This window comes from Glandiceps talaboti, chromosome 1 (genome assembly GCF_964340395.1).
Source record: "Glandiceps talaboti chromosome 1, keGlaTala1.1, whole genome shotgun sequence".
Classification (NCBI taxonomy): domain Eukaryota; kingdom Metazoa; phylum Hemichordata; class Enteropneusta; family Spengelidae; genus Glandiceps; species Glandiceps talaboti.
In genome coordinates, this window is record NC_135549.1 from 7,820,044 (window position 1) to 7,844,457 (window position 24,414).

General features: G+C 35.7%; 1 protein-coding gene across 3 annotated transcripts; it reads left to right on the forward strand.

The window, feature by feature from the left end:
* Positions 1-49: 49 nt before the first annotated feature.
* On the forward strand, positions 50-24,414 carry LOC144438158 (prickle planar cell polarity protein 3-like). Of its 3 annotated transcripts, none has more exons than XM_078127191.1 (6): positions 50-249; positions 2,718-2,803; positions 14,500-14,680; positions 17,421-17,678; positions 19,301-19,504; positions 20,196-24,414. In XM_078127191.1, the coding sequence occupies exons 1-6, from the start codon at positions 184-186 to the stop codon at positions 21,465-21,467; spliced, it is 2,067 nt and encodes a 688-aa protein (XP_077983317.1). In that variant the 5' UTR covers positions 50-183; the 3' UTR covers positions 21,468-24,414. The 3 variants fall into 3 exon arrangements, with proteins under 3 accessions (XP_077983317.1, XP_077983334.1, XP_077983326.1); XM_078127208.1 differs by having other exon boundaries at positions 17,421-17,672; XM_078127200.1 differs by lacking the exon at positions 50-249 and adding an exon at positions 2,326-2,509.

The window sequence follows — 24,414 nt, forward strand, 5'->3', positions numbered from 1 at the left end:
AATCATGGTACAGCCCTTCAGTCATTCACATGCAAAAGACCACGGCAGACGTAGCAAACAAAAGGACGAAAATTCAACAAACGGTAATAATCGGGTTGTACAACTCTACAAAAATGACAATATTTGTGTACTATCCATAGTTTGAAATATTTACGACGTAATTTTGGATACCTAGGTGTCAAAATGATGCGAATTCGAGGAACACACCGGTCGGAAACTGAGATATCATCTGCATCCTTGTTGAAAGAGGTAAGTCATACATGAACGTTCACTCACACAGACCAAATAGAGTTCATCACAAATGTACAATTCGATTGTACGTCGCACACCATTATACCACGCGACACTAACTCCATACACTGTTTGTAGAAGACATATTAAATAACGCGTATTTTCACGTTACACATAGATTGTTTTATAAAATCAATGTGATAGCGGTCTGTTCATCAGAAGATTTCACATAAACGGTGGACACTGCCAAAATGTTACGTTTCTTGGAACTAGTGAGAGGGCGCAAACTGTTCATAAAATCTGTACCACGCGCACGGTTTCAGTCTGATATTTTTTATACTAGTATTTATTTTTCAAATTCGGTTTAAAGATTTAACATTGATCTGGTCGCTAAACGGTTCAATCACTAATACTGTACACTATTACATGTAAGGGAAGAAATGGAAAGTGAAGTACATGTATGTGTTTATGCGGTTACAATAGATTTAGTGATTTTTACCACCTGGGATGTTTACGCATCCAACATGGCATCCTTCTACAAATGGTAACCGGTATAAATCGTATTGTCCTCGTCTACAAAGCAAAGCGCGGGAGTAAATTAATAATGCCGTTTCTATTTTCATGTTGCACGGCAACTAAAGTTCCAATTTACCCTCAGAGGATGTAATTGACCGTGGTCAAGTGACTCGGCCTTCTATTCTCAAACCAACCCGTGCATCAACATATAAGCCAGACTTGTAGTTGGTGTTATTTCTGGTAGTTAATTGATTCGAGAATGAAAACACCGCAGTGTATATAGCGTCGGACTTTTACATGCAGGAGTGGTGATTGACATCCACGAATTATACAGATTGAAAAGAAAACAGTACATAGATTGTGGCATGTAGGGTAGGCTAAAGAAAAGTACGAGTGACCGCTTGGATTGGAAGAACCTGTATAGACTGCTTTCTAAATGTTTATTCTTTTGTCGTCAAGTGGTCGTCTAACTATTCATGAGAAGGTTCAAATGATGATAAGTATCTTACAATGTAACAGAGTAAACGGTGCACAAAAGTGCTTGAAAACGTTTTCAACACTCTCATAAAAAAAAACATTTGTCTTTTTGTTAAAAGCAACGTCAACAACAACAAAAAACAAGAGAAAGCACTAGGCGAATCGATAAACTTTCCATTAGATTCGTGATAAATAACCCTCTCGCATGACTGCAAATAATCCCCTCTAGTCAGGTGCAAATGTTTGGAAATCTAAAATCTAAACCATCCTGAATGTGGAATAAGAAATAAGAAAATGGTGCACTAGGTCCTATACCAAAACTGGGGAAAGAAAAAAAATCGGGTTCAGAAGTATAAGAAAATTGAAGTACATGTCCTACAGTACGAAGGTACCAGACGCAGTCCCTCTGTACCGGGGATTTTGTGTGTACCAGGTGATATCAAGTGGACTTTTTAGGATTTTAACTAAAGAGGCTAGGCGGTAAACTTCAAAGGATAATGTTAAATAGGGACGCATTATCTTCGATTATTACCTTATTGTTTTGACTTTTCACACTTCACTCAAAACATAGACATCCTCGCGGGCAAACCCGGATCAACAGGTTGATATAAAAAAAAAACACAACATCAGAAACGGATTAGAGCTAGCTTGAAGGGACGAGTGAGATAAAGTACATACTCAACAAAATGTTAGGACGACAAATGTACCGACCTAGGCTATAGTGCATTACCAGTCGTTTTGCCCATGGCCATTTTTGTTTTAAAACGATGCACTTTTGTTCAATAACCGTAAAGGAGAACGGCAACTAATTTACATAAGAAGAGGCGGGGTCAATGAAGCCCTTTCACATCTGGTAAGTCGGTATACCTTTGAGCACAACGCCCAGTGGGACATCTTTGAACTGAAGGGCCTTTACTAATTTTACAATAGATAGATTATCACCTCCAAATGTTCACACTGCTGTAAAAATACGTTATTTGGGACTCATCATCGTCATCACACTGACTCAGCACCCTCTTGTATCACCCAGTGAACTACTTTGTACCAGTGGACTGATAAATTTAATAGGCACTGCGGCCGGGCTAAGAAAGGTCAACTGTGATGACTCTGAAAAGTTTCAACATGGCGATCTTCGTGTAAATTACAAAGTGTGTGAATGTGACAACGTCTTTTGTCACGCCGAACTAGTTAGTTTCCCCTTGTTGGGCCCCTCTGGATCACAACACAGTTCTACATGTCAGCGAAGGAGTACCCTGCAGTGAAGAAAAAGCAACGGCGTCTTCCGGTAAGGTGAACTCACTGTAAACATGAGAAACGGGCGAGTTTTGTTGTAACGCTTGGCTGTGATGCCGGAATGGCTGTCAAACAGTTGGTCCACGTTCCGTTCATTATTCTTTAATTGGACAACATCCGGTTTGACGGCCTTCGCTATTTTTGCCTCCTTATATTCAATTTTACGACATAAGTAAGAAAATATATTCGTCTTCTTGCAGAGTTTCCTAACTCACGACATGGACAAAGGGACACCTTGTTTGAAGTGTGGGGACCAATGCCCAGGATTTTCTCTCCACTACTGGAGGTAGGTACTATAAACCATGTAGTTCAAACACCTGGTGTCTCGTTTCCGTATTGTGTTATTATTACAAACTTGATACTCCTTTAGTATAACAGTAAATCACCGTTACGGATTTCTGCCCTATAGTGTCGAAGGGGCAGCGATACCCTGACCAGAACAAATGCCATCGGCGTGACTGACAAAAGTCGTACACGGTACACAGTAAAACTACAGAGTGCAGAGATCTTTTTTAGAGTTGCACCGTAGATCTTTCACGCTACTGACGAACTGGTGTGGAATGTAGGTTATGCTAAAACCAGGTGTTGTAGGTTACTCCCTGTAGGCTAGAACACTTATATAATGTAGCATAATCTGTAACATTATACTTGTAAAGCCTTCAGGTAAACCATGTTGTCAGCACTTGTAGTATTGAATAACTGGTGACAGATAAGCCAGTGTAGCGAATCTTCCATCAACATAGCTAATAACTCCTGAAACAGTAATGGGATTTTTTTTAAATGTCCGACCATTAAGACATACATAATTCGTGGACTATATATTCTAGAACCTGTGTCTAGAATATTAATTGTAAATTTACAATTTTATCAGATTCAAACACACTGACCATTTCAAAAATGTATGTCAAGAGTCTGTATTAGAGACTGAGGGTTTCTGTCCTGTACATTGTTACTCATATACACAGAGTTTGCAAATTAACCCTTAGGGTTCTGTATTCAACTTTCAAGATGAGGGGTCAAATGTCAACTAATGGATGACATGATTTGTGAAATGCTGGCATACTTGTGTGAAATATTACTGGTGGATTTTTAAGGAGTTCATAAAGAGTAGCTGTAGTGTTGAGATTACACCATTTATTTACAGTAGTAGTTTGCAGTAGTAGTGTGTTGTAGCTTTGTACTGGTTATGGAATTTAAGAGAAAAAATGTGTGCTTTTTTATGACATTGATTATTTCAAGTTATTACAGGAGGAATAGGTTGAACAAAGACTCCAATTTATGGTCCAACGTGCAGAGGTTCTTAATGTCAACATAAATACGAATCAGTCACATAACAAACATGAAATTTTTACTCCAACCTCTGGAGAGTTAAGAAGATCTCTGCCAACAATATACAGAACTGTACCTTTAATAGGTTTGGAGGAGTTTGCTGAGCAGCGTTTCAATTTAAATCAATATATTTTGTGTGACAGAAAGTGCTGTGCAAACTGAAGTGGTTTTAATTGCCATGGTAACTCGTGTCAAATGTAGCAGTCAGTCTAGCGGCTGATTGTATGAACAAAAGCTCTTACTAAAGTAGCATGTGGCAAGCATATATTTTACAAATATTAGATAACTGTAAACCAACAGTGATATTTGTAGTTAGAGGTATTATTTTATCACTAAAAAAGTAAAGAAGAATAGGAAATCTTGCATGGTTTAAATTAAAACAAAGGAATTGAAAAATGTATTTTACAGATGAAATCAGGTTTAGTCAGTACAAAATTTTGATTGTTGATGTAATCACAAATAGTGAAATGGAGGTGAATGGAGATAATCATTTCAAGCCATCTACTTGTATCACTTTGTCTTTAAAAAAAATATTTATTTAGATAGTGGGAAGTGCAAATGATTTGTTAGCATTGTTTTGCTAACAGTGCCTTGGTAATCATACAATAAGCTATATTAATTCTAGATAAGATTGTGTACAGTTGTCAGCAGCCATTGAAGTCACTAACACTAGTAACCCCACACAATTTTAAGGGAGAAAAGTTTATCACTGACCCCATAACTTCTTTATAACTATAAACAATTCTTTCAATATTGCACCCAAACATGTCAGTCTCAAGTTCATTGTCGGTAATTCAAGCTTAACCAGCTGTGGGACAAATGTGTTAATATCCCGTATCAAATTATACAGTCTCCTAGCTGTGTACAGTGTGGAAGAGAAGTTATTTTTTTGTACAAGAATACTGCTGTAATATCTGGTATAGCGAAAATTAACCATGCACATTCTGTTGGGAGTTAAAAAGTAGACAAATACTAATGTTATCATGATAAAGCTAAGACCTATCTGTGTCCAGCAAACACATGATCAAATACCACTATTACTTATTAAAATAAATTAAGCTAGTATTTGGAAAACTTTTTTTGATTTAGCATCACCAAGATTTAGCTTTATAATGAGTTTCATTGTTGAGTGAGTAAACGCTATCAAATAAAAGTGATACATTTACTTTGGGAAATGAATAATAAAAAAGTAGTTTTCTGTACAGTCAATATAAATTCAATTTTTCTGCATTGTAATTTGTAACAAGGCAGGATAAACCTCAGGCAGCAAAGCCAACAATATTTCTCCAAGGCTAGGCTTTATCATATAAAAATATTGGTTATCAATTATTAATGTAAATTGTTGTGGAGAAATCCTTGAAGTATTAATATTAATATACATGTACATACTAGAATACCTTGTTTCAATTAATTAATAATGATTGATGTCACATTATACAATTTGAATGATATTTAATAATTTATCAACCGTATTAATCAGATAAGACCTAGACATGCCCCCTTTCCTGATTTAATTATTGTGCAGTGAACCAGTCATACTGGAATTAACTATGTATGCGAGTCTGTCTCTGGAAAGATACTACAAGCTGTATGATCTGTAAAGTGAGTAGTATTAGCCAGTGTGTACAGTGGCTGCAAGTTGTTATCTCATATGTGGTTTAGAGCATTCAAAGATATCAGATGTGCATGTATAGTTGTCATTTCATGAATTCAATCAATCATCTGGCTTGTAGAACAAATTGTGATGTACATATCTGAGATGTACATTTCAGTTTTGATTATGTAGCTTGTTAAAAGTTCACATTGCTAGCATTGTTATTGCTCCTTTCCGAGGTCTTACATTTCATAGAAATGTAAGAAGTCCATTCACCAGATTACAAATGAAACTAAGTATTGTGGAGTACACCATGGATATGTGTGGCCTAGAATATAATAAGTCAGAGCTTATAACTCACTGTTATAGTCTTGTAGACTATACAAAGGGGATTAACCACATGTACAAGATGTTGAAATTGTACTTCATATTGTTAGAATGTTGGTTTATGTTGTGCTTGGTGACCCAAACCATTGTCACATACCTTTGGCCTGCATCAACTTATATTCTGTACACCTTTGACCATTTTAATTGGAAGACGGCAAAGTGGCCGGAAGTGGGTAAACATTGTTGTCCATCTTAGAAACACAGTCACCCCCTAACCCCGTCCACTCGCTCACAAAAATGGTAAGATTTCCTAGTTGTTTATCAAATCACTGACACATCAGTACAGTTGCCACCTCTACAGTGAAATGTGTTTTTGTGCACAAGGTTTGGTTTATATGGGGTTTGAAGATACCTTCATGTACCTCCATGCTTTAGATTCCAATTGTTGTTCCACTATACCAACTGTACATATTAATTCCCATCAACACTCAGAAGGGACTGTTTAAATATGAACTCTTGTGTTTATATTTCACATCACATACAACACTGCCCTGAACAGGAAATACATCTAAGTTGATATCAAATTGCTGTTCCAGTGATTGTTACCATGGTATTAACATATCAACACAGATTGTGACTTATGTTTGCTATGTACATACGTAATGAAGTATTTGGTGATAGTTTCAGCCTTGGTTTCAAGTGTTGATCAGTGTACTACTACTACTTACTACTACAGAGATGCTGTTCTTGTCATCTTAAAACTCCTTGAACTCCATGTAGATTCTGTTGATGTTACTACTAAGCTGATTCTAACATTTTCATTGAACATGTAGAGTACTAGTTTCCTCGGTGGTTTTCTACAGCCAAAGGACTGCATAGTTATCATGGTAATATTTAAACACAGTTGATTTCTATGTGCAGACTACATTTTTGTTCACTTATTATTTCAAAATATAAGTTGTAATACTAGTACATTGTATGCATGCTGACTGACTTACAAAATCAGTGTTCAGGGGCAGCAAGACCAGTAGGTAAAATCTACCTGCGCTCCCAAGCCTCTAGCAGGGTATCTCCACCAAAATTATAATATTGTATGTGGGAAGCAACATGTATGGCAGTTTTACCCCATTTTCCCCTATCTGTTTCAGTTCCCAAGCTTAACTGTGTTAAATGTAATGTCATTATTTGAGCAACAAGGAAAGCCAACCTGTAGTGATTTAATTAATACTGTCATCTTCTTCAACACTTTGCTGTTTTACATTCAGTAAATCACAGTGTATAGAAGAAGAGACACAGACGACTAATTGCTACTCAAACAGGAGTGTAGTATGTGGCAAGTTATTTTCACGTGCTAGACGATTGTTCTCTTCATGCCCAATATAAAAGTTGTAGGAACCACCAAAGGGTCTTTTGGCGCCTTTACAACAGTAGAATTGTAGATGATAGAACTATTCACTTTACATGCTATGCTACAGTGCACATGTACATTAACTGAAAATACCCCCAAGCTTTCAATAATATCTTGGTTTGTGGGCCCAGACAGCAGACTAACCAGTCTCAGCAGTTGTTGCAAAGGATGCAGTTGATTGTCAATGATGTTTGTTAGAAGGCATGTGATTGGTCACTTTTTCATTTCTATATATATATATATTAGATTTGGACCACGTATCAATCATTTTTGCACTGTTAGAGTCAAAATAGTGAATTACACAAATAAGATAAATGTATTGTGCAGATTGCATGATTTGTAATTATTAAACCACAATTAATTACAAAATCATCTAATCCTTAATTACACAAGTAATTAGTGCATCAAAATTGACATGTATGATTAATAGCTTAAGAATATTGACTGTATTACCACAACAGATGTGTTCCCAGATACAATAATTGATTAATTAAAGTGAATTAAATATGTAAATTGGTGAAAACACTCCTAGTAATGAAGATATTGTATTTACGGCTTAAAGCAATTAAAACCGAGACTTGTATTGAAAATGTGTAGCTAAAGGCAATATTATACACATAAGACGTGTGGATATTCTCAAACAACTCGTTTGAACACAACTATGTATTCTAGTTCCTATTCCATACAAATTACAATGACATCCTCCCCCCCCCCCTCTCTCTCTCTAATAAAACCTTCATAGGTCAAGAATTTCTAGTTTTTTTCAATAATAATGCTGTTGATTCTGATGGTATACTGTGGCTCCCTCTTTGTCAAGGGTTGACTTTGACTGTTTAGACAGACCATCAGGATCCAATTTAGTCCATTCTTTCTAATATTTGTCAATTTAGATAATTTAGGAATTGTTCTGCCTCTGTGTTGAATGTATAATACAAATATTCTTGGAGAGCAATTCTCTTTATTTTGCCAACATTGTCCAGAAATCTGTATCTGATGTTTTGTCATATTGCATACAGTGACTCAGTGACTGCCATTCAGTTAGGCATGAACACATTCAGTTTGGTTGATTTAACGTCAATTTTACGAGAGTATATCATTTCAGCAAGGCTATTTAATTTCCACCCTGGTCTGTAAATTAAATTTCCAGTCAGGTCGTAATGATATATAGTTATATTATTTCCTGGAAATATGAAATTAGAGTTGATGTTAATTAGAGAATTCGGTGCTCTGTGGTCAACTTCATTGTTCTCAGTTTTCCAAATGTGATATATACCCAATCAGGCTCTATTACAGATAAGCACATTTTACACTGCTGAATTCATAATAGTCTGATGCAGGCAGGCTTAAGAACATTGAGTCATAACTGAACAACACCAGACAGTTTAAACTCAGGCCATGGATATCCCTTGGTGAAGAGAATAACAAACATTTCTTGGCACACATATAACTATATCAACACAACATCTTCAGGGTTCTATGCAGAAGTTTCAAAAATCAAGTTTAGGGTGACACTGACAGTGATGTGACAATTAGTACGCATGTATACTTTACTAATATGGAATATATAACAAACATATGTAGACAGATGGTGTGAAATACACCTGGGATGTTAAACAGGTGGTAAAAGGTGTACACATGGGGATATTCAACTAATCAGCAATTGAAGTGCATGCAACAGATACACCCTCAGTATTTGCATGAAAGATTTTCAGCCTTATGTCCCCCCCCCCCCCCCAAGTGACACTTAATCGAGGCAGATACAGTACCTTTTGACTTGGAAAATATTACATTGAATATTTGTTATTTGGGTTGACAGAGAGTTCTGTACTATACACAGAAGATGTTTACCAAATCTGCTGATTATATACACCACTGTCATGACCCCTTGTACAATGTAAGTTGTATGACCTCTGTAATTTGCATACACATATTGCGATTGGTATGAGAAATTCAAATTGAGGAATCTCACAGTGCTTCAGAACCTAGACCTGTCTATGTATGCTGCCAATAAAAGTGTAGCTGTTTGTTCTTGAATGATTCTCTGTGGTATTTAAACAGACCCATGACTTTAGGTGATAAAATAGTTGACTGGCAGTGCTATAGAAAAAAGGTGGTGGTCCTGAACATAAGAATGTGATCCTCTTGTTCTAGCTTCACTGATAAGATGGCAGTAATGTGAGAAACTGGGATGGCGTCATGGAATTGTGCAATGGTTTCATACTTTACAAAAATACCAAAATGTAAAAATGATAGACAATGCAAAGGTCTATGAAGTCTAGCCACATGCATCAAATATCAGTAATAGTATGTCCATGCACAGTATTGACTCATGGAGTAACCTTGACTTTCAGCTAAGTACCTCATGTCAATACCACTGTCTTTACCAGACATATTCTTTACAGAGGTAGAATTCTCAACAGATCACTCTACCTGTATTATAATATAAAGCTTTGTAAGACCAAGGAGACCCACCAAGTAAAAGCTATTCAAATTACAAATCTTGCATTATACAGATTGACCAGAATAAATAGAAATTCAAGTAGACAGAAACATGACTTGTATTGTATTGTTGGCTGGTTTATCAACATGCCTTGATCTCCTACATTCTACCCTTTATAATACATACATGTGTACTTTATTTGTGTAGAGAGTGTAAGCTCTCGCTGAAATGTTAGCCCTTCTCTAATATCTTTTTTTTTTATATTCACCTATAGTAAGTATACTCTAAGCTTTGTGAAATAGGTGCTCAATACTAAGTCTCTCTAATATGAATTTATGTTCGCTTTTAATACCGTGCAATTTTCAGGCGAGAAGGGAGCTCAAGTGTAGAGCTTTTCAGGATTTGTGCAAATTGTGAAAGGTATGGGAAGGGACTTGAAATCATTAGAGTCAGAGATGCTGTGCATTGATTCCCCTATGGAAGGCTGATTTACCACAAACACAGCGTATGTATGATGTATGAAATGTTGTAACTGTACTGTCCATATAGATGAAGTGCCAACAATCTGTAATAGCATTCATAGACAAATCTACTAACTGTCAACACAGATTACGCTTGGATTGAAAGTAGTGCTATATAACGTGTCAATTTTGTACCATGTCATACACCTTTCAACTTTAGGTTACTAAGTGGGTGTTTATATCTAGAGTGATGTCACACACGTCATGAAAGTTGTTGTGTCAGTGTGTGCATGTTAACATTTCATATCAACACTGAATGTACCCTATGTACATTGTAGTGTTTAGTCAAAGTTTCAAAAACAGTATCATTTATACAATTTTGTTGTACCAAGTCAGTATAGAACACAGAAATATTTCTCTTTCCACCGTCTCGTAGTGGATTTTACTGAGAATATCAATTTGTATGTGAAAAAGTTGAAACTTTCATTTTATAACAGAGTACGTCTAAATGCAAGCTGTGTTGTACAAACTTATACTTGGAAAGAGATTCATGCCAGTATGTGCATACATGTACATAAGTAAGTACGTACGTACGTACACATGATGCACACACATACATACATACATACATACATACATACATACATACATACATACATACATATGTACAAACACACATTTTCACACACAGTACATACATCCATACCTATAAATCATAATCCGTATTTCCATACAGAGAGAAATGTGTACAATGATATAAGTCAGTTCAGATGACAATGGCATAGATGATTAATGGCTGTCAGTAGTAATCTAAATACAATGAGAGTTTTATATTAGAGTGCAGGGAGTGATCAATCTCTTCAAATCTGTTATAAATCTCCAGGATTAAAATAATCAAATTGTTCACCTAAGATCAGTGATTTGAAGGCCTCTTGTATAATTCAGCAGTGCTGTGTCTTTCAACTATTTACCATCATAAAATGATCAATTTGAGCAGTGATTTTAAGTTTGCTCCCTGGATAATCTGCCAACAGCTATAAATCTACTAGAAATGAGTAATTTGAGCAATAAAATCACCATGATTAGTGGGTTTTGATCAAACTTTGGTAGGCAGTAACCAATGCATAATCCATTGGTATAACTCCTAGGGGAGCCGATAATTGAACAGACAGCAGAAAGTCATGTAAATATCATTTATACAAGTAGTACAGGGTAAAAGCTAGTCAGAGTCAGTCTGATGTCATCACCATCTGTGTATCTAAATAGTTGGCATGGTGGGTAATGTGGTGTGCTGATCGATTCAGGTCACCGGAGACTTAGCAGGCCTGTAATCGAACTGTGAGTGATTGGATTTGAAAGATTTGTAAGGAAAACTTCTGAGTGATTTGATCAGAACGATTAGTTTTCTTGTGTGTATGTGTGGTTTGAATTGAAAGGTTTGATAAGAGAGTGAGTTTGAAAGCAGGTTTAAAAAGATGTGGGGTATCAGTGTCGGTATTGTTTAGCATACTCAAGCTGTACCATTTGCCACACACTATTGTACAGTGGTAGATTCTAGTGGTCTATACATAGTGCTTTGCACAATAAATGACACCAGACCTGTGGCCCCCACTCTATTTCATTGTTCATTCATGCAGTACAGCATACTCATCAAAGCACCCCAATTAAGCTGTTTATGAGGCTGGCTGGTACAAATGTGTACCTTGTTACCACTCTTTTTTGTACCAGGAGAATGTAGGGGGAAAAAATTGATGTTTTTTCTTTTCAAATTCCATTACATCACCATGCTGGCTGATAGCGTGGAATGAATGTCTGTATCGTACAGACTACATGTATGATGGAATTAAAATAGAAATTGTAGATTGTATGTTTTTTATTGTCTTGTGACTAGCAGTTGTGTAGTAATTTCAATCATTAAATTATCAGCTGTTATTCTCTAAAAGCCTTAATTTCAGTGATAGTAATTCCCCAATTTAATTGAGTCAGTAGACATGAATGACAGACATGGTGGTTGCTATTTTGTTGTCCAGGTGTTAGCTGGTATGTACAGTTTTAGGCGTCATGTTTGTTGCTAGTGTGGACCTTGCTTGCTTCCTGTCACTGCCTTTGTGTTCTGTGTGATTGATTACGTGTATACTGATGTAGCCTAGTTTAGCAAGGTCATACCACGGACTCCCTGCATCCATAACTGCATTGTATGGTTGTACCACAAGGTTACCAACCATTCATCACAGCACAGATAGTGAACATAAAATACACAACTAGAAAATTGATACATTCACTACCATGGACAGAGTGATTAACGATGGCTCACGTTTGAAATTAAACGTATATGAAATAGTTAAGTTTTATCATGAAATATGAACAGAGTCATATTAATATAATCATAGAAAAATAAAGTCTACTTTCACATAATTACATAGTATTGTTATGTTTTTCAAACACGTGAAATGAAAAATGATACATCATCATCACTCCGAAGTATCTGAAGCGTTTTAGGTTGATTTATTGAAAACGTTTGTACGTTTGAAGTCCAGAGATTCCTTTACTAATTACACATACAATAAGATACATATCAGAGAGAGAGCTTAGCTACCAGCACATTCCAAAGTGTCGATTTCATGATATCAACATTATGTGTATATATGGGTGAAAACAAGTGACATGACATGACGGGACAGGACTTGACACGACAGAAGCCGAGACATTTTTGACCTCAGTTGATGGAAGGAGAATTAACACAGATACATATACAATGAACTGAAATGGAAATAACCACCAGATGTGACAGCTGGGGTTATAAAAGCCTTGTTAATTTTGGCATTATTATTAATATGATGGTATCCATAGAAATAGGGCAGGTTCAGCGTTATTATAGATGAATAAATAAATACGTTGTAATTGTAGTCTTCCATATTCTGTTTTTAGTTACTATCATAGTAAATACAAATTAACTTATTGTTGTGGCTTTCTTTATAAAATTGAAATACTAAAACCGAATTAAAGAGTGCGTTTTTTTAAAATGCAATTTTTCACTTCATATTTGTGATGATTATGCTGATAGATAATATTTGAGGTGTAGTCAATGAAAACAAAAATTTCTTCAACAATACTACTGAGTGAAATTTTAGCTCCGAGAAATTGTAGTTTAGGAATTTTCATTTTCCTTGACTACACTGGAATGAAATTTAGCTCCTTGTTAAGAAGGGGATAGATGTATTTATTAGCATTATGGCATTTATAATATTGTTCCTGTGTTTCCATTCCGCTGTTGAAATGTGTTTATTTTAACGCTGTAAACTGTTCATACATCGATGTTTGTGATGTTAGAATCATGAAGGCACTGCAGTAGACCTTAGATTAGGCCTACCATATGGTAATAATTGATGAGATGAGACCAGAGTGCTGGGATAAACTACAGATAGTGCCTATATAGTTAAGACTGCCTGCTGTACATGTATTTAGCATTATTACGTAGGTTGTATTTCACTGCAGTTCTATTCTACCTAGGGTAAATTCAGGTCAGAATGTCACTTGGCTGTCAGGGTCACATGGTTGATTTGCATATGTTTACTGATTTTCTCTGCCACTCCATGCAGTCTACCTGTGGTATTTTAATGAACAAGTAGATGATTACTTGTACCTGTGTAGTGTGGCTATTAAAGGCAGAATAAAATGACAGCCAGAATTCTACAAATGGACAAGTCACAAATGTTGGAACACTAAGGTGTGTTGTATTCACCTGCAGTGCGGCTGGGAATGAAATAAACAATGTGATGTTGACAACACTGTTTTTTTCAAACAACAAAATGTGTTTAAAGTATTATTTGATTCAGGTGGTAATGAATGACAATTCTGTTTGTCTTTGTATTGATCTGGATTTGAACATGTGTTCTTGATATGATATGTCTATGATATTGTTGCTTAGCAACAGATATACTGACTGGCAGTTAAAAAGCCTGTAAAGAGTGACGTCAAAACAGAACTGATGTGGACAAGTTTCAGTTGTCTTTGTAGTGATGCTTCCAATTCTCGTTTTAGTTTATATTTAAGATATATCGTAGTCAGCATGGTATTTTACAGAATTGAAATATGTTATATCTACAAGTTATTGGGTTTATTGTTGTGAAAATACGCAAAAAACAGCCACAAAATTTTAGTTTCCAGTTTGAAGTTGTTAGAAATGTCAGCTACAAAATTTGAGTGTCCTCTGAATGAGGTAGTCAGTTATGTAACATCGATGTAGAGCATAAATATTGATTATTCAGGGATGATTTACTTGTTGTAGAAGATGTCTCCAGCCATCTCATTAATATCTTAACTAGTGTAATATGTGTAGTCGAAGAGTCATAAATCCCTGTCATACAAGTTATATTACCTGTCATACACAATGTCTCATCATAATCCGCCTGGCTCTTCACAGGAAAATCTGCCGGCATTGCAAGTGTCCCCGCGAAGATCACGGAATACTAGGAAGTCGACAGGAGAAGACAGTTAATAAAATGATGTATGGGGAATTCCAACGGAACTCAGCATCTGACGATGATAGTGGATGTGCCTTAGAAGAATATACATGGGTTCCTCCGGGACTGAAGGCAGAACAGGTAAAGTAACTCTTCTCTAGATGATTTTTTTAACAGGCACACACCTTTCGTATCCTCTGTGGACATATTCTGTTTAGCAGAAGGTAGCTTGGTGGCTAAACTCTACTTTAACAAGACCTTGGAAAGACCTACATTTGTCTCCAAATGGTGCTTGATCCTAAGGCTTGCAGAAAGGTGATATTCAAATTAGAAAGAAATATCTTGCCTGTGTAAATGATCCCAAAATGTAAATTTTTAGAAATCTAGTATTTATGATTTAGCTGCAGTGCTTCATTGTATTTTGTAGAAAGAATACTCAAATGAAGATGATAAATTTAAATAGCAAACACAATTTTAAATGTCAATAAAAAGGAAAAAACCTGAGAATGCATCAAGCAAGAGAGGTTAATTGTCCCATTAATTCTTTGACAGTTTTTCCATGAATAATGCAAAAAAACAACAACAACCAAACCACCCCTACAACATTAGTTTGACTTTACAATGAATGACATATGTAACAATCCAAAGAATGTGGTTTCCAAGATATATACTTCATTAACATTGTTTCATCTAAGAAACAAGTTTGACTTTAAAACGTGACATTTTTTAGTGTATGATGTCACCAGGAAATAAAGCTATGGTGTGTGAAGCTTCAAATTGTCTGCGGAACAAAACCAAGTGGTTTAATTCTATTGTAGACGGTTCATTTGAAGAGTTCTCAAGGATAACACTATCAGTCACAGGATGCAAAGGAATTAAACAAGTTTGTAACAGTAACAGTAGTATGTTCATTGACCTTACACAGGGTGGGGTCAGTCTGTATCAACCGATCCAAGGTGTGTTCTTTGCTGTGACTGTTAGACAGACACGTCTTGGATTTACAGTGTCATTTATATATAATGATGGCAGACATATCTGTCAATGGCCACTAATCATATTAATATTGTGATTGTCTGCTTATTCTATTGTATAAGGTCATTTGTGGTGGAAGATGATGGCGCCTGAATGAAATGTATATGATGATATATTAGTAGTATTCGTATCGCTGCGCTTGGCAAATACTTACTTAGTGAAATTGGTCACTGTTTATGTGACCAAAATTTCTTCGTTTTAATTCAAATGCTATGGTTTGCTGAATTTTGTCTGTATACACCAGTTGGGATGTGAAAGCTATTTATCAAATGTGTTTCTTCTAAAAATATTGTACAAGAACACTCAACACCAGTGTATACCATATCATATTGACATCGGTACCATGATCTTTATTCTTCAAAAAAAAAATAGTACTGCACATTTGATACCACATCAAAAGAAAAAAATGTGAAAATTACGAGTTTATGTAAGACTGTTTTGATGAATTCTTCACTCAAGAACAATGCCTGTAGCTAACATATTTTATATGTTGTCCATATGGTAAGGACGTGCTTCAAAATGTGAGACAGACACTTGATTAACGCGTGATGGAGAGAATTAATGATTGCGGTATAAAAACCTATATTGAGTGTTGTCTTCAACATTCAATCAATATACATAATGTGTCAGCTACTGGCAAAAACCAGAAGTGCTGTCTGTAAAATTTAATGTGTAACATCAAATACAATCTAGCAGTGATATAAACTATAGCGACAGCCTATTAAAAAAACGCTGTGATTCAACGATTGCTAGACAGTGTATAGTGGGATCTTTAACTGATATACTGCACAGTTCTAAGAGTAGTAGTATGAAGCAGATATTCAAAGTCTCTGTTGTTAGATTGTATTTATTGCGGCATTTTTCCCTAAAGTCCACATGACAGTGTCTGTCAAACTGAAAGTACTAGCATTAGCAAAGAAACACTAGGATCATAGTATGATTTAGGGGCCAGTTTGGCTCTAATATTGGCACCAACAGACATTCTGAAAACAGTGTTAGACATTTATTCTAACTACTTACTGTCTCCTAACCCATACATTTGTAGCTACAAGTATTCTACTCTTTCAAAGAATGTTAATTATCTGCCATAAACTTGGAATATCTTGTTGTACGATAGAAAATCGGTAGGTTTTTTATGCAAGGCCACATACAATGGTGAGAGTGTGAACTGTGACTAACAAGTCAACTTATAACATTTCCCACTAATTTACAGACGCCACACGTTGATTTTGTGACCTGCCTTGTCTGAGAGGTTAAAGGTCAGAACCCTGTCAAGCACTTGTCCTTTCCAATCATCACTTTCACTCTTGATAGTTTGTTGTCATGGCAACTGTTCTAAGACTGTAATTCATTCTAGTACATGATTATTTCTTGGTATTGAACAACATTCATTCTGAAATGATCACAGATAGTAGATACATCACGCATATCATAAAATGCATGCATCTTTTCCAATCATGATTTAATAGTGCCAACATTTCATTGTCATCACTTCCTTGTAAGCATACTAGTATTTTCAAATCAAGTTAAGATCAAAGTGCGACTTTCAAAGTTTCCCCCCCCCCCCCCCCCCCCATGAGTGTTTTCCCCAAGTATCAATCGGCAGCAGTTAGTCTAATAATGCTACTGGGTGTATCTTATGGTAGGAATAAGTAAAGACACATTATTTTCTAACATCTGTGGTAATCAAGTAAGGCCAGGGATGCAATCTAGGGTTCCGACATTAATGATATTTCATCTGTGGCATCATGTGGATTACATAGGATTAATAACTTAAATAACTTTTTCTGTAGCCCTGCAAGACAACTGTCTACATTTTAATGTTAAATTAAAACATTCTCTTTTATAGGTTCACCAGTACTTTACAGCTCTACCAGAGGAAAAAATCCCCTATGTCAACAGTGAAGGAGAGAAATACCGTATCAAGTCATTATTACAGCAGTTACCACCCCATGATAATGAAGTACGTTACTGCAATGGACTTAGTGATGAAGAAAAACGTGAACTACGGCAATTTAGCCAGCAAAGAAAACGAGAAGCATTGGGTAGAGGAACAGTACGCACTATACCAATAACAGTGACGGGAACTGTATGTTATCATGTAAACGTAAGTAACTACTTAATTCTTGTTGTTCAAGTGTTGTAGATGATAAATATCAAGCAAGTACTACTACTCTGGCACTTGAGGTCTCACTTAACTAAGATAGACATTAACAAAAACTTAAACATTGGAAGTCACTACACTGTAGTGTAGTGTACACATGGATGTTACCAGAAATGTCGCCCTGCTGTGAATACAGTGAAACCATCGATGTCTAGTCAATACCGTAAATCAACATGCCACAACTCTATTTTATTTTGTGTCTGTCCTAGTAAACTAAGATCTCAATTGCCAGAGTAAGAATTAGACAGTGTATACTGTTCTGTGTTATAGTTTATTCATATTTAATTATGTATGAATAATAAAATATGTAAATACACATGTTATACAAAGTACATGTATTAGGTTTACTTTTTCTTTAGTTATTGCAATACCAAGTATGTTAAAATGGCAACCATGATGTATATTCAGCATAAGCAATTTTAATGTCTTCATAAACAAAGAAAGCACAGTTGGGTGAGTTATTATTGCTGATTATAGAATGCACCCTATTGACTTTACTATGTCTTTGATGTTAACCAGACACCATTTTATTAGGCAATAAATTTAACTCCTGAAATAATTACTGGACGATTATAAACTTGAAAGTGATATTTTTATCACATTCAGTCTTCAAGGAAAGTATTTGTCATGTGACAGTTCATGGTTACCATTACATCGACTGGAATGATGAAAACCCGTAACACAGAATGGTGCCTGTTACCAATCAACCACAATTATCTAAGAGGTGAAATTTATTGCCTCGTGTTACTCTTATTTGGCTAACACTAAAGACGTAAGAAACTCAAAAGGGTGCTACTACAATCAATAATAATTATTGACACAATTGTGGTTTCATTGTTGAGGTACATAAAATTTGTCTGTATACAAAGTATACACTATGGTTAATACATTGTGGCTTGCCTACACTGTATCAGTGTATTTGGTTGGGTTAAGTTTTCTTTCGATCCCCAGTAACAGAGGGGAGAAATCTGGTCAAACTTTCATTGCATAGATTGCCATACCTTGTATAATGTTGGTTAGCAACACTGGTAAAATATCTGGGGAACTTATGTAAATTTTACATACTTAGAAATTGTCCTTACAAAACAAAATATATACCCGGTAGTTGCCATACTTTCATTCCATAACAAACCAATATGGACCAACCAGTCTTTACCACAACATGTGGGTGTCACTCTTGATGTTCTGTTGTTATTGAGTTTACAAGTGTAACCTTGTAACTGTGGATTGCAACATATATGAGCATGTAGAGAGTCTTGTCATATATATAGTCATGTCACACAACAGAGTTGTGTTTCTGAAGTCTTATTCCAACCCACACATTTGTACCCTGTTGAGTTTGAAGTGACCTTTTTTCAACCCAGTAAATTTTAGAATGTTGGATGTTGTGAAATCGTTTGTGAGGTATAAGAAACAAAACTATTCAGAAAGAAATCATTTTAAATTCATAATTTTCAGGTAATATATATATATATATATATATATATATATATGGATGAATATTTGTTGCTCCAAAATGTATAGAACTAACATATACATGCATGTTTTTTTCTTCTTGTTGACAGTGTGGGTCTAACTTAGATGGTGGCAATGTTGCGGTATTTGCATCTAGAGCTGGTCACAATGTATGTTGGCATCCAGCCTGTTTTGTATGTTGTGTTTGTACTGAACTACTGGTAGATCTCATCTACTTCTGGAAGGATGGCAAGGTGTATTGTGGTAGACATCACGCTGAAACTATGAAACCAAGATGTGCAGCATGTGATGAGGTAGGTCAAATCAACGACATAGGAGGACAGCTATGTGACTTTGATGGTACTTGCTAGCTATCGATTGATATACACGGCTACTGTGATAACTATTATGATATCCTATGTACAAACAGTTCAGAGGTAATATTCTGTATATAATTTGTGTCGTATAAAATGATACTTCATACTGATGTAAACATATCATGATTGGTATGTGTATGCTTGAATTACAATGTTAACTTATGAAGAATAACATTATGTAAGACAATTCTCTGTTATTTTACAGTTATTTTAATATACTCCTCATCTCTTGAAATTGTTTAAGAGACAAGAAAATACAGGTTATGAAGAAACATCTTTATTAAGAATCAAAGAAATTGTGGAAATGTAATTTGAACTTTTTGCGAACATTTCAACTGGGTAATACTGCTGCATGGGAGTTGATTTCCTAATTTGTGTGGTGATATTTTTATGAATACTCGTAACTATGAAGTCAAACTCTTGAATATTCTTGCATAGTACAGGTAGTTGTGTATGTAGTATGTGTATGAAAGCTTTTCAGTTACTTGCAAGAGAAGTAACACAGACTTTGTTGTCTAACTGTCACGTCACATTTCAATAATTTTATTGCTATATTGTTCCATGTGTCTACATTGTTAGATTGGAATGTAAAGTCCAATGACTTATTGTGTTGTTCTTTACTTGACAGATAATCTTTGCTGATGAGTGCACGGAGGCAGAGAGCCGAAGCTGGCATATGAAGCATTTCAGTTGTTTTGAATGTGATGAACAGTTAGGCGGCAAACGCTACATAATGAGAGAAGGAAGGCCATATTGTTGTAGATGCTTTGAGAGTATGTTTGCCCAGTATTGTGACGGCTGTGGTGAACCAATAGGAGTGGACCAGGGACAGATGACGCATGAAGGTCAACACTGGCATGCCACAGACAAATGCTTCTCTTGTAATACATGTGGTAAATCATTGCTTGGTAAACCGTTCTTACCAAAGCATGGACTCATCTATTGTTCTGGGTCATGTAGTCGAGGTGAACAACAACAACAACAACAGGACAGACAATCAACTGAATTGTTGCAATCTGAAACAGTTGTAGCAACGTACGCATCCAATATGTCAGAGCTACCAACTTCAAGTACAAACCGTCACCCTACTAGTGTGACAGAGTTGCCTTCCCAAAGTAGAAACAGAAACCCAATCAATTTGGGTGATATTAACCTGGATAGCTTGCCTCCAGTATCCATGGAAACAGAAAGGACGCCAAGTCGTCGAGCGCATCATCATACGTTGTCACGATATTCACTGCCTGATTTACGCAAAGATGGAGAGGAGAAGAAAAAGAGCAATTTAGCACCAATAAGCAGGAAAAGAAATGGCTCAACTCGAAGTTTGAATGTTCATTTTGATCACAAAGTGGATCCATTTGCACAGCGTTTTGATCCACATCGTTCAAGACATTCATATGCTGCTAGGCCTAGTGACTATGGCACAAAAACAAATACGATCGGTGGTTCAAGATCATCACAACAACACAGACATGAGAGACCACCAGACTATGATCCAATCACAAATCGACATCCTAGGAGGCAGAAGTCTGATCCGGGACAACCGGATACCTTTCCCAGAGGGAGAAATTCCAGACCAGAAATCTATTTTCGGGAAGGCAAGTATGATGTTGGTCAGTCAATGGAGGGAAGGAAAACAACATCTGAACTACGCTTGGAGGACAATGTTGTCGGCAAATTCTTACATGGACATGACAGATCAGCATCGACGTCTTCCTCCTCGTCATCAGATGATGATGATTTCTTCCGACAAGCCCCTAGACGACCTGGGGTCAAACTAATGTACGTAGACAGAAGCAGCGTGTACGGCACGACGGCGTCCCTACCTACGCAGAGCAGTAGTAGGTTGCAGAAAAAAGGCAAAAAGAAAAAGAAGGGGAAAGGATGTACGATATCATAGAAATACCAAGTAATGGTTAGAACTCTGATAGTAACTGTGTTTATAAATGTTAGCAAAAGTACACAACAATTATCAACTCATTGTAATATAAAAGATTAACTTTGAAATTTGATGAATCTTTTTTTTGAAAAATAACAATTTATTTCCTTGTATTTATTAAAATAGATGATATAACAACAGATAACATGTACTGAATATGGACAGCTGGTTGAATAGAACCACTTATCGACGAGTTTTCCATTTTTTTTTACTGCAATGGCTGTCTCCTGAATAATTCCCATTTAAAAATAGTGAGACTATTTTGACCACACCCTAGGCAATTTTTAAAAAATGAATTATGTACCGTTTTTTGATAGTCTAAAATTATTTTTTCAATGATAAAGCTAAGCTATCGTTGTGGTTTTCCTCACCATGGCTGTCGAACATTTTCTCATTTCTCATCCATGTGTCTTGTACATTCCATAATGTGCCATAAATCTCCGACATTCATTTTGGGTTGGGGAACGATCAGATTTCCAAAGACAATATTATAATTTTGTACGGAATGAGAGATGTTTTGAAATATGAGATATGCAGTTTGTTGTATTTCCATTCCAGTATTCTTTTTTCACACTCCCATGATACTACAAAAAACTAAAAGTGTACTCTAAAGGTTTAAAATGAAAATGAAAGAATTTTATTCATGGTTGTTACTGTTTTTCAACAACTCCAGTCCATGTCATCAGTTCTATAACATTAATACTATTATTTAATTATTAAGACTACAGAGAAGTTAAAGTTAAATGAACACATTTATTTTCAACAATCTAAGTACATTACTGTAACTTTTTACACAAATTTTAAATCATTGTGATTCTTCTCTATATGCTGGAAATACAAGATTCTAGCAGGATAACTTGTTGGTTTTTGATAGAAAGTGAACAGCAAACACATTTTCATAAAAAGAGAAATACTAAGACTCATGCCTTGAATAATATACAGTATTAAGGCCCTAATAGCAAAATAATGAAGGCAAATATTGATGTCTGTGTGAATTTGTAAACCTAATCATTGACTTACAGCTTGTATTTTGGGAATCAAACTGTGTTTTATCCTGTTTTACAGTGTCCAGCACTTCAAAATTCACTCAGTGCAGGTTAGAATTATGTTACTCCAAATAGTTTTTTTTCCTTCCAGCCAGGTATAGCTGTGATTCAGAGACCAGTTTAGTCATAACCTAAATCTCCTAGTCACTATCTCTCTTATATGACCATCATATTTCACTCTGCCAAACACAGCAAAACATAGTTGATGTCAATAATATCGCAATGTTGTTCAGCCAGTTGCTAGAAGGAAGGGATGAGATTAACATGAGTCATCATATAAACTCAGATAGAGAATCTATATTTTGCAGAGACACAGAGATCATTTGTAACTGTCTCCACTGAGCCAGAAATAACAAGACAAGAAGCAAAGTGTATGCTGTATTAGTACACCCTGCAGACTGTCTTAGTCATCATCATCATCGCTACATGGCTGACTTTCGATAACAAAATGATAAACTGCTTCACAATGGGGTAACCCATCATTTAAATGAGAGAGTCATCTCGTAACAGACAAAATTATGAATTGCATTTCATCACAATTAAGTAACCTTGTTGTGCACGAAACTGTTAGAGAAATTTATGAATTATGTCACAGTGGAATTGTTCTTGTTTTGAACTTAAAATTGTTATCTGTACACAGAAAATTATGAATTTATATTTTGCCACAATGGAGTCGTCCCTCTTTGAGCTAAAAACCATTATCTGGTCATTTCAAATATGATTCATTTTGACTTCCTCCAAACATTCTGTATTTAAGTATTCCGTAATTTAATCCATATTTATGTAAAAGCCACACTAGCTAAAACTGATGGCAAATCTTTCTGGATTTTCTATGTCTTTGGCGACTTAGTTTTGATCTATCTGACCGTAATAGCATCTATGATTCCCAGGTGATTGACCTCCTGTGTATACAACCCACAGTTATGACCTGACCTCTAGGACATAGTTTTAGGTCCAGACCTGAAATTTGACAAAATAAATACTAACACCTATGATTAAAAAAATTGATCTCTTTTTTATGTTTTTGCAAACCATCAGCACTAAGGGTTAAATGAGAAGGCTTATTAACATGTAAAATGTTCACAGTACGAGTATTAAATGGTCAGGTCTTTATTTACCAAATAAGCCTTTTAGTTGCAGCTATTTTAAGTAGGTCTCCATACAAGAGGGAACACAAAATGGGATTAGAGTGACAGTAACTAAATTCATCTTACAAACTTCCATGTAACACTCGTACTAGCTTTTGTTTGCCCCACACAAATAAAAGAACTCCTCAGCTTGAAAGGTCACATATATTGTGGAATTACTTGACACGAGTTGTATTCTTTACTAAGGTACCACACCCAAGCATATTGCATTTGTGAAATGACTTTTACACCGTTCGTCTGGTAGCAGAGTAGCAATGGGTCAAAATACAATAGAGACATCAATCTGTGTTCTTGTTAAAAATGCACTTTCCAACAGGGCTTGATCTATTATTCACTGTCAGCTAAGCTTGGTTGTACTAGTATATTATTCCACCAATGTAACCAAATTCCATTTTATGCATGTCCCAGTGATTGATCATATATAAGCCACTTCTGTGTATTCCTTCCCTTTGACCTTTGACCTTTGACCTGCTCTGATGCTCAAACTCCAGAAATTAAAAAGTACAAAACTGTCAAGTTAGTGAGAATGACCTCGGGTCACATGTATGCACTTCATGTCTTACATATCGTGAAACAAGTATTATTCAACATTTCCGGCAATAATCAAGTCTTTTGTATAATTTTAAAAGATCTCTACACACATTCCTCAATATTTAAAAATGTTGATTATAAACTCTTACTATTGAGTAGACAGTTTGTATTTCTGTACTAATA

Bases quoted from the DNA above. Each gene is read 5' to 3' on its own strand.
- LOC144438158 (XM_078127191.1), top strand. From the start codon at position 184: ATGATGCGAATTCGAGGAACACACCGGTCGGAAACTGAGATATCATCT. The intron at 14,681-17,420 runs GTAAAGTAACTC...TCTCTTTTATAG, and splicing joins CGGGACTGAAGGCAGAACAG to GTTCACCAGTACTTTACAGC. The intron at 17,679-19,300 runs GTAAGTAACTAC...TCTTGTTGACAG, and splicing joins CTGTATGTTATCATGTAAAC to TGTGGGTCTAACTTAGATGG.